This window comes from Borostomias antarcticus (genome assembly GCF_949987555.1).
Source record: "Borostomias antarcticus genome assembly, chromosome: 20".
Taxonomy (NCBI): Eukaryota; Metazoa; Chordata; class Actinopteri; order Stomiiformes; family Stomiidae; genus Borostomias; species Borostomias antarcticus.
The window spans coordinates 2445630-2459307 of NC_140253.1; the positions used below are offsets into that span (position 1 = coordinate 2445630).

The 13678-nt window shown below is 46.4% G+C and overlaps 2 protein-coding genes across 2 annotated transcripts in view; one reads left to right on the plus strand and one right to left on the minus strand.

The window, feature by feature from the left end:
* Positions 1-4041, minus strand: part of n4bp2 (NEDD4 binding protein 2) — a 14066-nt gene extending 10025 nt beyond the window's left edge. The window contains exons 1-6 of the mRNA XM_084454438.1: positions 3744-4041; positions 2025-3111; positions 1709-1833; positions 1419-1507; positions 1181-1257; positions 188-337 (exon numbers count right to left, since the gene is read on the minus strand). Coding sequence (XP_084310564.1) covers positions 188-337; positions 1181-1257; positions 1419-1507; positions 1709-1833; positions 2025-3111; positions 3744-4002 — 1787 coding nt within the window. The 5' untranslated portion in view covers positions 4003-4041. The remainder of the gene's footprint in view (positions 1-187; positions 338-1180; positions 1258-1418; positions 1508-1708; positions 1834-2024; positions 3112-3743) is intronic.
* A 2114-nt stretch (positions 4042-6155) lies between these two features.
* Positions 6156-13678, plus strand: part of pds5a (PDS5 cohesin associated factor A) — a gene marked incomplete at its 5' end in the record, with an annotated part of 21378 nt that continues 13855 nt past the window's right edge. The window contains 2 exons of the mRNA XM_084454439.1: positions 6156-6269; positions 6536-6588. Coding sequence (XP_084310565.1) covers positions 6156-6269; positions 6536-6588 — 167 coding nt within the window. The remainder of the gene's footprint in view (positions 6270-6535; positions 6589-13678) is intronic.

The following is a 13678-nucleotide window of genomic DNA, read 5'->3' on the forward strand; positions in this document are numbered from 1 at the left end:
GAGAGAGAGAGAGAGAGAGAGAGAGAGAGAGAGAGAGAGAGAGAGAACGAGAACATGGTTACCACAGTGTCGTATCTAGAATAAAGAACAGTGACCACTACGTTGTTGCATCTCAACCATTTCCATGTCAGTTCCTATCAGGTGAGCCAGCAGCTGTGAGTCTAGCCGGGCGGTGGAAGGAACTGACTGTGGGAGTCTGGCGTCCTGCTGGGAGGGGGCGTCTCTCTCTGGCCGGCTGGGCGCCTGGGAGCCCATGATGGCCTGGATGGTGACGAAGCGGTCGTACCCCTCCAGCATGCGCCTGATCTTCTCCACCGGCACGCCGTGCTTGGTACGTCTACGCACACGGAACGGGAAGTGGCGAATTCATTTATCTTGGATTTAACTTCTGAATTACACATTACTGTTATTAGTGTGGGGTATTACAACAAGGCCCCATGCAGGCAGAGTGACCATCTAGCTGAATCCCAATCTGAGTGCGCAAACCGCACTTGCGGCCCCTCGCACTTGTGGCCTGAGGCCTGAGCATTAATTGACGTCAGCTGGAAGGGCCAGAGGGTGCAGGGCCGTGAATTAAATGGGACAGCACTCCCAGTTTCGCTCAATGCCCCTCCCACTTCGTTTTCATTGGCTGCCGCGTTCCTCCGACGCAGAGGCTGCTCTGACGCTCCCTTCAGCTCTGCAAATTGACCGATTGACGTCTGTTTTAATTTAATAATAATTAAAAAATTAGGTTGGGTGGGATATGTTTGCAGCATGTGGATTTCAAGATAAATGTTGTGTTATCTGCAAATGTCATCATTTATGTGTGATGCACTCGGATCATGACTCGGATGCACTCAAGCACTGTGTCACATGAGACGCGGTGGGCTGTGGGTATTTTCTGCTCCTAAGTCCGTGAAATTGCGGACTTTCGGTAAGTGCGGTTAAAGTGCGCAAAATGGCGGCGTGGCGCACTTGTGGACCTAGCAATTCCGTTTTGGAACTACCCTGAGCCCTTGTGGACTTAGCGGGAACGCACATGTAAGGCCACAAGGCCGCGAGTGCTCTGCACTTTCGCCTAAGTGCGCGATTTGGGATTCAGCTTCTGTCCTAACACAACTGTGTCCTCTCTATTTCAATTTCATCCATATAACTTTATTAGTTCTCTGACCCAAATGAATCCATAGAACTTGATTACCTCTGCAGTTCTCTGGGTTTCTTCTTCCACCAGGTATCTGGCTCGCGGAATAGCACCTTGTACTTGTGCTTGAGAGCCTGTCACACACACACACACACACACAGTCAGAAATTAATTATTCATTCATTGCCTTTTATTTATAAAGGAAGTCATCAAGTCATCAAGGTCTCTTTTACAGGTGATTACTTAATTACTTAATTAAATCAAGTGTGTGTGTGGGGTTGGAACACACTCTGACCTGGGCTACGTAGGGCCTCATCTCCCAGCCCTGCATGTTGGTGTTATCAATAATAACAGGAGACACACTGTTCTCAAATGCTTCCTTGGCTGAGGAGGGCAAGAGCATATGGAGAGAGGGGGGGGGGGGGAGAGGGAGGGTAGCAGAAAAAGTAAGAGACGTCTTTGCATGCTCTTCAAACATGCTTGCTTCAAAATCAAGGGGTAGTTTTAGAGAGAGATAGAGAAACACAGAGCGGTCAGGAGAGAGAGAGAGAGAGAGAGAGAGAGAGAGAGAGAGAACATGCTTACCTCTCTTGTGGTTCCACTCATGGGCTTCCCCCAGAGCACAGGGGTCGAAGTGATAGTCTCCATGGCGACTGAAGAAGTCGTCCGTGCTCAGAACCACTCCACCTGGGTTTTGCTCCAACATGGCCCTGTACGCGCACACACACACACACACACACACACACACACACACACACACACACACACACACACACACACACACACACACACAGGATATAGACCCCTCAGGATATAGACCTGCACTCTCTAAAAAGAATAGTTTTAAAATGCACTTTACAGCCATCTAAATGGAATGATGTATAAATAAAACACCCCTCACCTGGCCAAGGTGGACTTGCCTGATCCTGGAGCGCCCCGTAGCAGAACAAGCACCCGCCCTTCTAGATGGAACCTACCATGTGGGAGGGGTGCCTGAGGGGCAGAAGGCAGGGCCCAGGACTTGGGGATGGTGGCCGCCGGCTTCAGGGGCGCTTGACTGACACCCCCCTGGCCCAACCAGCGAGACGCGGGCATTGTCTGAGTGTTCCAAGGGGAGGGGTTTCCAGCCACGGGCATGATGAAGGCCGGCCCTTGTTGGTTACCGTGGACGCGGGGGATGAATTCCGCCACCTCGGTGTTCCAGAACATCGCTGGGGTGCTCAGCGGCTCCTCCCCGGCTCCTGCTGCGCTGGTGCTCGTCTTCGCTCTCGCCCCCCCTACAATCCCACCAGGTGGTACGACCTGCCCCCCCGTCGAAGACAAGGACTGGCCCTGTTTCCTGTAAGCCTGGAAGGCAGAAGGGCGGCCGGCTGCCCCCAGGTCCAAAGCGGCGTTAGATTTGGTATCTGCCGAGGTCAGGTGGCTAAAGTCCAGTTGTGACCGCTGTCCCGGGTAAACCCCCGCTCCTACAAAGCTGAGCTGGCTGACAGAGGAGTGAGCTCCGGACGCCTGCCCCACCGAGGGCACTCTCCCCGGGCATGGCGGCTCCCTCGGTCCCCCCCCTCCTCTGGCTGTTGGCTCCATGCTGGTCTGGAGGAGCTCGGGCAGGGCCTGCATTGGGGCCAGGGGTGCAGGGAGTGAGGAGAGGGAGACCAGGTCGCTGGCTACCTTTCCTTCAGCCTCACGTCTGTTGGTCAGAGTCTCCAGCTCGCGGTCGATGAGCAGGTCAAACTCCTCTGTCAAGTCAGCGCTGAGATCTGGGTCGGCGGCGTCTAGGTCTAGGTCATCTTCAGCTGGGGGAGGAGGGAGGAGGGAGGGGGAGGAGGGAGGAGGCTCTACGGAGGAGGAGAACGCGGGGGGGTCTGGTTCGGGGGGCCGGGGGCCGAGGAGGGCTGCGGTGAGCTCGAACCCGGAGACGCGAGGAGGGAGGGGGGCCACGCCCTCGGCTGCCACAGAGAGCTCCAGGAGAGAATCCATCGCATTCTCAACTAGAGAGAGGAGAGAGAGAGAGAGAGAGGGTGGGAGGAGAGAGTAATTGGTCAAGAGTATAGAGATCACCTGCTTACTGGTGTTTAAAGAGGGAGAGAGACCCAACAAATCAGTTATATACAACCTCACAATTCACCCTTCACATTTGTATGTATTCGTTCAGCAGCTGTCCAAAAGGGCAAAGTGCTTGGCTACAAGGTGATTGCCTGGCTTGTCTTGCAATGGACACAGCTCATACGGGGCAGACATACTGGCACTCTTGCCACATTATGTAACAACGTTTCACACACGACATTGAAATCCTGGCGCAGTGTGGGGGTGTAGGGGACATTGCATTTGCGTAGTCAACAACATGAGCTTCAGGGATACAAACAACACAAGCATTGTGTAGTGAAATGAGAGGCGGGTCTGTAACTGACGCAAGACATCGGGCACGTTTAGAACCTGTTGGTCACGTATTCGTGGACAGTTCATTTACATGGTGATCATGCAAAAAAAAGCATGACACCGCTGCACCGTCAGCACCTTCGCCTCGAACCAACACGCCCCATTCAAGCCACTACTGCTCGGAATCACACACGAAAAGTTAGCCAGCAGCTAAGCTAGCCAGCTGGAAAGTGGTCTTTAATACCTTTAAAATCACATTCTGCGAGCACGATGTGAATAACCTCTGGGTCCAAATGAGAGAATATCTCTTGCATGTTTTGAACGATCCCCGCCTTGTCTTGATAAGGACAGCTTGGCAGCTGGAAGTTACTACTCGCCATGGCCCCGTCGTCACTAGTAGTCCCATGTCTGAAGCCCGTGTTGTTGTTGTTGTTGCCGCTACTGTCGTTTAAAAGCCCGGGCAGTCGTGCTGGGCTGTGGCCGTTTTTCTTTTTCCGCGGCATTCTCGCCGTTGCGGTGTGGCCGAGTTGTTGACGCCGGACACCCCGTGGTGGAGCAAACCCAGTGTGTGTACGTGAGGATATGCTAGTCGCTGTAGTGGTGGTGGTGGTACGCTAATAGCTTCCCCCCAACAAAACAGAGTCGGAAGCAACATTTCAGTAAACGCACGTGACAGCGATCCTAGCGACTCATTTAGGAACTGCACCTATGCCAAAACTTGGAAAGTAGCCTAAGTAAGCTATGTTCAGTGAAATTTGTAAAGCACGTTATGCCAGTTTTCTTTTTCTTTCTTTGTTTTTCCTTTATTTAACCAGATAGTACCATTGAGATCATAGATCGCTTTTACAAGGTAGACCTGGCCAGTAATGGCAGCAAAGAGTTGCAGACAGGGGGAGTTAAAATATATATAAATGCCCTATTTTATTTTTTAATATATATATATATATATTAAAAAAAAAAAATAGGGCATTTCAAGTCAAGGCATCATAACACCTACAGACAGTGACAAGTACCAATGGAGTCATTTATCATAGCAGCTATGCAAGCTTTAAAAGTAGGCAGTGGGACCAAATCGCTTAGTTTTAGGTCCTTTTGCAGATTGTTCCACATTGAAGGAGCAGCACACATGAAGGCTTTCTTTCCAAGGTCAGTCCTTGCTCTTGGTGCCTCTAGCAGAACCATATCCTGGGACCTCAAACTATAGCTGCCTATAGCTCTCTGTGTGATCATTTTTCGTAGTAATAATAATTTCGTAGCATTATCATTCAGGAACGTGCTTTATAGATCAAACTCTGCATTGCATAGGTGTGCAGTACACTATGGTCCTGGGCGATAGTCTAAAATACACCCACATTACTTTTTCATATCCCTACAGTTCATAAAATGTCATGAATGAAACACTGCATCTCCCATGAGAAATGGCTCTTATCCACAGATCTAGGGTCATTATTTATGCTGGGTGATATCTTTCCATGTAGCGGAACCAGGTAAACACAGATCCAGGGTCGGTTTTTAGAGCCGAAGATTTCAAGTCGACTCTCCCGCCTCATCGATTGTGTGTTGCAGTACCCCTCGCAGACCGACGGGGGCGCTGCGCACCAAGTGTTCAGAGAGTCCACTCAAACTGCATTGACTGAGGGGAGACACGGAGCTTTGTGCCGAAAGTAAACCATAACCTGTGTCAGACTAATGAATTAAAACGGGCCCTTTTGCGAGGTAAATATTGAAAAATATAATTATCTGTGTACTTGTGTGAGACAATTGTGTTTCGGGCGTAGTTAGATGTGTAGAAAGCTTCCTTCTGCATCCATTGGGATGTTCAAAACCATTCGTGGGGCAAGTTGGTGGAGGCAGGGCGACGGTAGCCGAGCCTGAACCAGCGGCTGCGGGGGAAACGATGTGTTGCTGAAGTTGAAAGAAAGAAACGGGACAAGTAAATTAACAGCATATGACTGGCCTTGTAAAGTTTTTGTATTTGGTATAAACGGCAGCAATTGTCTTGTGAGAAGACCTATTTTAAACAAATAATTTGGGATACTTAAATTTCGGCCTCTTTGTTGCTACAGATCTGGGATCTGTGAATAGTTTGCGGCCTAAATGAGCAAAAGGGCCAGCGATGCTAACCAGGGATGCTAACCAGCTAGCATGGCATTTCACCCTAGCTTGGCTAGTAGCTTGCCAGCTAGCCTAGCATCGCTACTCCCATCCAGCAAATTGCAAATGCGTGTAACTTGACCAGCTCTATTGTATGTAAGTGTGCTCTACTCGTACACATGGGTACCATTGGAGTAAATGGGAATATGAAGCATGTTTTGTAGTGAAAACCCCAACCTAACCGGTTAAATATAAATTATCTTTATGAGAATATCCTGCGAATGTGAAGCGGATATGTGAGTGGCAGGTTAGCCTAAGAGCTAGCACAATGGTGCTTTTATTTGGCTTTTGCAATTTGTTTCAATTCTGGGCTATATTTCACGTGGTTGACCTATGCGTTGCTATCACCTTCGTAGTTTATCGGCCAGACATAATATTCGGAGGCTCTAAATACTGTTTTAAACGAGGTTTTGTAGAAGTGCGGTAGAATGGTTGTGTTGAACTTTTGTTTTCTGACCTATAGAGGCCAGTAGAAGACCGTGTGGATTTGACAGTGAAAAGCATGGAGTTCCCACAACAGCAGAAACCGGCGGGGGACGGCAAGATCACGTATCCGCCGGGGGTGAAGGAGATCACGGACAAGATCAGCAATGATGAGGTGGTCAAACGGTTGAAGGTGGGTAGAACACGGCCCTCGACTGTATACGTGTGTGTGATGAAGCAATGGGCCTGCTGTAGTTGATAATGCTGGTCCCTTCCTAAACATAGCCACTTCTTGAGCCTCATTGGATTAATGTCCAACCACTGGCTTGTTGCCAACGTCATCCCAACTTTGTAAACATGCATGCAAGCTCCTAGGGTTGGAATAGGAGGCATGCGGTTATTACATCAGAGACAAGCTCTTATGTGACGGGGTTTAAGACGTTTTCATTCTGTGAGTAGGCAAGTGGCATCCACTGTGACCTCACATCCAAGTTTTGTGGCATTATGATGAGGTTAGTAGCAGTATGACGTTTTCTCTCAGAATCCAGAGCTAGAACCTGCATAAATGTCATTAGTGAAAGGAACCCACCCTTATGACATCATTCTGAATTTGCATCACTAGTACAGTGCCTGTCGTGGCCCTGTCTGCGTGTTGCTATGCATGCCAAGGGGCTGTGCACGTACAATTCATAACACATTCCTTAAGGGCTATTGTTATGCATTATTATTTTTATTTTTTTAAATGCGCTAAAAATGAATTTACTCATACAATATGCTACTTGAGTTGAAACAACTCTCCTCCTTAATAGTCTTATTAAACTCAGTAAAGGTGTTTTACCACAAAAAGTAACAGTTGAGGTAAGGTGCGAGTATAAAAAATGAGGTGCAAGTGTAATGGATTACATTAATCGATTAGGAATGAACCGATACTGCGCTCATGTACTCGTACAAGTATGCAAAGCCGCTACCACCGTCATGAAATTACTCTGAATGACTTCAGCAATGGAATCAGCACGATTGACAAGATTAGTTTCCTCACTCACATGCAAAATACTGTTTAATTTTCTCCACTCAGAGAAGGGTCTCCTCACGCGTGTGTGTGGCAGGCAGACGGAGGTTGAGTAAGGGGGAGAGAGATCTCTTCTCATAATTAGGAATAGCGGAAATGCTTCTTAGACGATTATCTTAATCTAATTGCAAGTTGGAAACAGGGAGAGAAATAAAAGGTGCAAGATAACGTTTATATAGCCTAAATTAATTAAGCTAGCTAGCTAGCTAACGTTAGCTTCCGTTACATTACTGGCAGCCAGCATCATTAGATAGCTTTGAGTGCCTCACCGAATCAAACCTTCTGTGTAAGTTGACAGCCCTAAATTAAAAGTACTCGTATTGGTACTCGGTATCGGCAAGTACACAAAAGTTAGTACTTGTACTCGGTCTGAAAACAAAAGGTGTCGTCCCAACCCTAATACCGATTTGTTTTGTTTTGTTCTTAACATTAAAGCAGCACAACGTAGGATGTGGTATTTTTGCCATTTGGCGACCCCTACAGGTTCACTTTTGCACAACTGTCGTAAAATGGTAAATACTATGCGTGTTCAGTACAGCTGCACACCTGCATTTGTTTACAAGGTGAAACCAGTCCCCAAACACCCACATGAGACAACAGAGAACAGTTGATAGCTGGAATAAAAGGGCCTAGTTAGTATATTTATATATTCCCAGATATAATGCTTGTGATAGCCACAAATAATGTCAATCTACTGACCGCCTTATTGGCCCAACTTGCAACAGTACACACACGCGCGCAAGCATCCATCTCCAAATGCGGTAGCTACAAATCATACAACGCTGCACTTCATGGTTCCTGACAATCCGTGTGGCTAGCCAACTGGTCATACAATGCTGCACAATGCTCCTGACAATCCTATCTTGTGGCTAGCCAATTAGTGCTGCAATGATAAGTTACCTAACAACACTAACTCAATTCAACATAATCTCAGTCAACACTGTCAGATCGCCAACTCTAACTCAACTAAGTTACACTAGCAAGCAAACGTCAGCCTAACACGCAGCTAACACACCCAAACATCAAGTAATTCTTGCACGCAATGTAGTCACTAGCATGCATCCTCAGACATTCACAGCTAACGCAGCCAAACGTCAAGCAATTCTAACAACATTAGAGATAGCTTGCCAGCTTAGGCTAACTGATGTTATAAAAGAGGCCAGCTAGATAGCATCCTCATACATTCACAGCTAACGCAGCCAAATATCAAGGAATTCTAACGTAACAGATAGCTAGCCTGCTAACATTAGGCTAGCTACATTACAAAAGAGGCCAGCTTGCTAACTCGCTAGCAGTCAATCTAAAAAGTTACTATACTACCAGTTATCAGTTTAGCTAGGGAACATGGGGCCTCAAGCTAGGTAGATCACATGCATCCTCATACATACACAGCTAGCACAGCCAAACATCAAGCAATTTCAACATAAAATATAGCAAGCCAGCTAATATTAGGCTAGCTAACACTAGTACAGTACTTACAGTTCAAGTTCTGGCTTGGTGTCTTTCTCTGGTCTTGTATTTTTCTGTGATGTTCCTCTTTGGTCTTTTCGCCTCCACCACAATGTGTGGTACTTTGATTTTAGAATTTATGTTATTATTATAGCAATAGCCAGGGGAAGTTGGTGTGTGAAGTAATGCCGCAAAGTGTTACGGATTCTTCCGCAAAAACAGCATCCCGCTACACCAAACTTTATTATTTCAAGAATCTTTCAGGAGGAGGGGTGGGAACAAAAGAGGCAACATTCTGCCTATTACAAGGCAGTGTACATCAAAATGAAAAATTTTGAAGCTGTTATTTTAAGGTTAAAAATAACTACATTGAGCCGCTTTAACTTAATGTTTATATTATTTGTATTTCTATCTTTCTGAGTTTTATTTAGGGCCTAAATCTTAACATGGACTCACAGGGCAGCCAACAAATTGAGAAAATAAACAAAAATGTGCCCTATTATTGTCACATTTATAGCCCCTTAAACTGCATACAAACTGCACTAATGTGTTTTGTTAAGCTGACAGTCACCTAACTACTACGTGAACTTTGAAGTGTTCAGCTCTAGCCGGAAGGAAATCATGAACGTATTTGCGTCAACCTGTTCTCGGCCTCGAATAAAATTATGTTGATTTAAAAAATCGTCACACCAGAATCGCGATTAGTAACTAAATACATTTTTGTCCCCCATCCCTAATAACCGGAGTAGTGTCAACATTCTACCCACTCTCGTATGGTGATGGTAGCCAGAGAAGTGAGTTCCATTCCAGTGAATCCGCTCCAGGTCTTGTGTGGGTCCTGCCCCAGCTTGGCTAGAGAACGGAGGTCCAGCTAGAGACCTGGGTCCTAGTGGCTGTCAGGTAGCGGGCTGAAACCGACGGATTTTTTGCAGAACCGCTGATCCAAACAACTTCACACGCAACACATGCATGTCCTTGGGTCCTGAGCAATACACCCGCATATCAACTTCATACAGAGGCCGGCTGTCAAGATAATCAGGTCACAGACACGTAGACCCGCACACAGACACGCAGACTTCCTGCCTTTATTAGGGAGATGACCGAATGACATGTGTAAGGATGGTTGCAGCACAAACATTTTTATGAATGGGGGTGAACTAATATTTCACTATCATTGAAGTTGGGTAGCAAATCAGTTGGTCAACCAATACACAAATCACATTACGTTACGCATTAGCTGTGTTTGTAGTTGTAGTTACACTTGTGTACTAAATACTGACAGCACCTTTTAACTGCTGGCTTGATTTAGTGATAATTCCACCTATAGTGTGGCGTCGGACGTCGTTTTAAAACGTTCAGGAACCCCCTGGGCCAATCGACCTGTTCAGTGTGGACTAGAAGGGTCTGGCAGGGACACTGTACTGCAGTATCGGTACTTCGACCCTAGCGTTTTCAGTATTAGCGGTGTTAGAGATGTAACGATAACCGGTATAATGATAAACCGCGATAAAATGGGATTAAATTGATCATGATAAAATTACCATTAAAACCGTGTTTGATTTCCGCGCTTTGAAAAACTCACTGTAAATACTGTCCAGCATCAACCAAAGTTAGCAGGTGTCCAAGACGCATTATTTTTATGTTTATTCAAACAAAAAGTGCGTAGTGCTGCTAATTTTATTTGTTTTCAATATAAAATTTGGTGAAATTATTTCAGTGTGTGTATCAGTAGTTTTGGAAAATGTTCGGCACATTTTATAATACCGTGATAATATTGATAACCGTGATAATTTTGGTCACTATAATCGTGATATAAAATTGTCATACTGTTACGTCTCTAAGCGGTGTTTTACCTGGTCAGGCTGCGTGGTGATGAGGACGAAGGGTCCAGCTGTCATTAGTCATCATGCACTGTATTAATCACAAACACACGCAATGAACCGCCTTCTCAAAGCGCAAGCTTCCTCTCAATCAGCCATCAACAAGACTACATACACAACACACACAATATAGGGTATATATGTTCAATATATACATGTTCATTATGGGATGTCCTATTCGCTTAAAGGAGTAGTAAAGGGAAAATGCATGTTAAGCCCTGTTTTAAGGTTACTTATGATCATATACAATGGTTCAGATCAAAACGTTGACAAAACTAGCACTTTTGAGAAAGTCTGATAATTGCTCTACCACCGTTTTGGTCATACAATGGATGTGGGTGGGCACCTTGAAAAATCATTAAAAAAAACATGTTAAACTCTCAGTGACTACAACTATCCTTGCTTGAGTCTATACATGCCCTTTGAGCATCTGGAAGGGTGCCATATAAATACAAAGCATTGTTATTGTCATTAGATATGCGCACGTCTGGTTCAGGATATCAGATATGCTTGGCTTTCTCCACATCCAGTCAATGAAGTTCAGACTCAGTTCTCTTCACCTCAGTTGTTCCTGGCGAGGCAGTGACGTGCAGTGATGGTACTGTAGACTCTACCTACCCAGTAACTGCAATGTGACCACACTACACGAGCCTACATGAGTTCATTACTGGACCTCGAGGGTCTTCATTAGCACGCACACACACATCTTCCGTGGTCACCAGTGGAATTTGTCCTCTGCATTTCTCCCATCCAAGCTGTCCTCCTCCAGGAGCAGTGGGCAGCCTCATCACTGGCGCCCGGGGACCAAGTCTAATTGCTCAGTCCGAGTCCTGGTCAGGGACCGGACTGAAGAGCATCTGTTCTTCTGCATGTTTTTCATACATGACCAATAGGCTCTGTGCACCAGCTTCACTACTTCCTGAAAGTCACTTGGCTTCTTTATTTCCTGTCCAATATGATTGGATTAAGTGATTAATCAGGTGTGCGCTGGGTCTGCCGCACACCTGATTAATCACTTAATCCAATCATATAGGACAGGAAATAAAGATGCCAAGTGACTTTCAGGAAGTAGTGGAGCTGGTGCACAGAGCCTATTGCAGCAGGACAGCAGTTAAGTTTCTAGCCTGGTACGACCATCCTGTTCTCGCGAGCTCACATTCTGTTTCACTAACGCAGAACGGTCTGGCCTTCGCCTCCTCCAGAGCGATTATGCCAAAATCCAGACCATACCGGGCCAATCAGGGACTGCGTTTTAACTGCTGTTCCGTACCACAGTGGAAAGCAGCCCCTGATTGGTTCGTGTCCCTGCCGCTTGCTAAACAAACATGGCGGCTCCCGAAGCAACGAGTGGTAACGTTAACGTTAGAAGAATAAACGCAGCTATGTGTCGTTATTGCAGAAATAGACTTAATCACAACACTTAAACAAGAACAAGAGTATGCACTAGTTTTCGGTGGAAAAGATGTTTTGCTGTTCTTCCGACTGGATTTGGCAAAAGTTTGCTGAACGCTGATGGGCTGAGGGTGTTTGTCTGTCAAGGCAAGTCGATATTGCGGAGCGAAGCAGTGAGCTCGCTAGATCGGGATGGTCATACCAGGCTATTAAGTTTCAAGACTCAGATGCTTGGCTGTTCAAGACTCAGATGCTACACTCTGTACCAGGGTTCGAATCCCAGTCCCCAGTGTGATTTCCGGGCAGTTATAATACACATTGTGTAGTGGAGGGGGTAAACACAGCAGAGTATGTGGAGTAGGGAGGGAGGGAGGGGGCAGGGGCAACAGCCGGGTCACAGTGATGCTAGCTTGCCCCTGTAGTCCTCCTCGCTTTGCATTATCTTAGCAGGCAGATGGGGAACAAAGTCTCATTCGATGTCAGTTTGATGCTTCCTTAATTGTGGACTGACTACTGTTTTTTTGCTTCCCTCTGGAATATGTAGGGGTGGGATGTCTGCCCACCTCCCTTGTTCTCTGTAAAGCGCATTGTGTTGCCTCTGGGTATGAAATGCGCTATTTAAATAAAGCTTTGATTGATTGATTGATTGATACGTGTGCGAATGAAAATCTAAGCTGATGAACATCAGAAGCAGTGAGTTTTAGCGGAACTTAATGCCTGTGTACGTTGGCAGTGTGAGGTTTGTTGACTATTTGTGTTTCCTCAAAGTTGAGGGAAGTTATCTGTACACGTCTAGAAACAAGTGACTTAGTGCTGCTGTAAGCTTGAGTGCTGAGTGCTAGTGCGTCAGTTGAAAAATACAATTTGCATAAAGAGAAAAAAAAACTAACATTTTCTTAAACAACCTGTATCAGCTATTCATCAGAAGCACAAGGTTTTATTAAATGAGGCCAACTATCACACACACACGCACACACACACACAACGGTTCCCAGTCCTGCTTCAGCGTGGAAGCTGTGTTGGGAGTCTCTGATTACTCTGTGGAGAGAGAGAGAGAGAGAGAGAGAGAGAGAGAGAGAGAGAGAGAGAGAGAGAGAGAGAGAGAGAGAGAGAGAGAGAGAGAGAGAGAGAGAGAGAGAGAGAGAGAGAGAGAGAGAGAGAGAGCTCCTTCTCTGTTCAGCTCTGGCAGTCTGAGCGCGGTGCCCTTCCCCCCACTCGCTGAGTGTATTGGCTGTCCAGAGACTCATCTGCTCCTGTGGCTGACGGCCTACATAGACAGACGGAAGTGTTGGCTGCGCCCTGGGTCCTAGTGCAAGTAGGATTAGGACTTGTGACTGGCTTGTGTGTGTGTGCGATTGCGCTGAGTGGAGAGGGAGGGGGGGGGGGGGGGGGGGGGGGGTGACAGAAAGTGAGACTCTTTCCTGTTGAGCATTGCACAACTTTGTTTTGAGATGAGAAAAGAGAGATAACTGTTGAGTTCTCAACTGCCTCTAATCCTTCCCTGCTACACAGGCGGGGACAAAGCTCTGTCTAGGATTTAGATTTAGACATTTTTAAAATGTTTAAAATTTAATACATTTTTTAATTGAGTTCACAACTTGGAGGTGTAATGACTTGTGTGTGTTGCTGTTGAGGAGATGTCATTGAGTGTGGACAGCCTGAGAGGTGTCATGTACCCCTAGGGGGGAAGGTTCAGCACCAACAAAACATGTTTTCAATCAATTAGTCAGTCGCCTGGCCTCGGCCAGAGTCAAACCAACGAGTCAGCCAAGCAATGGAGAGTTCAATGCAGGGTAACCGTGTGTGTGTGTG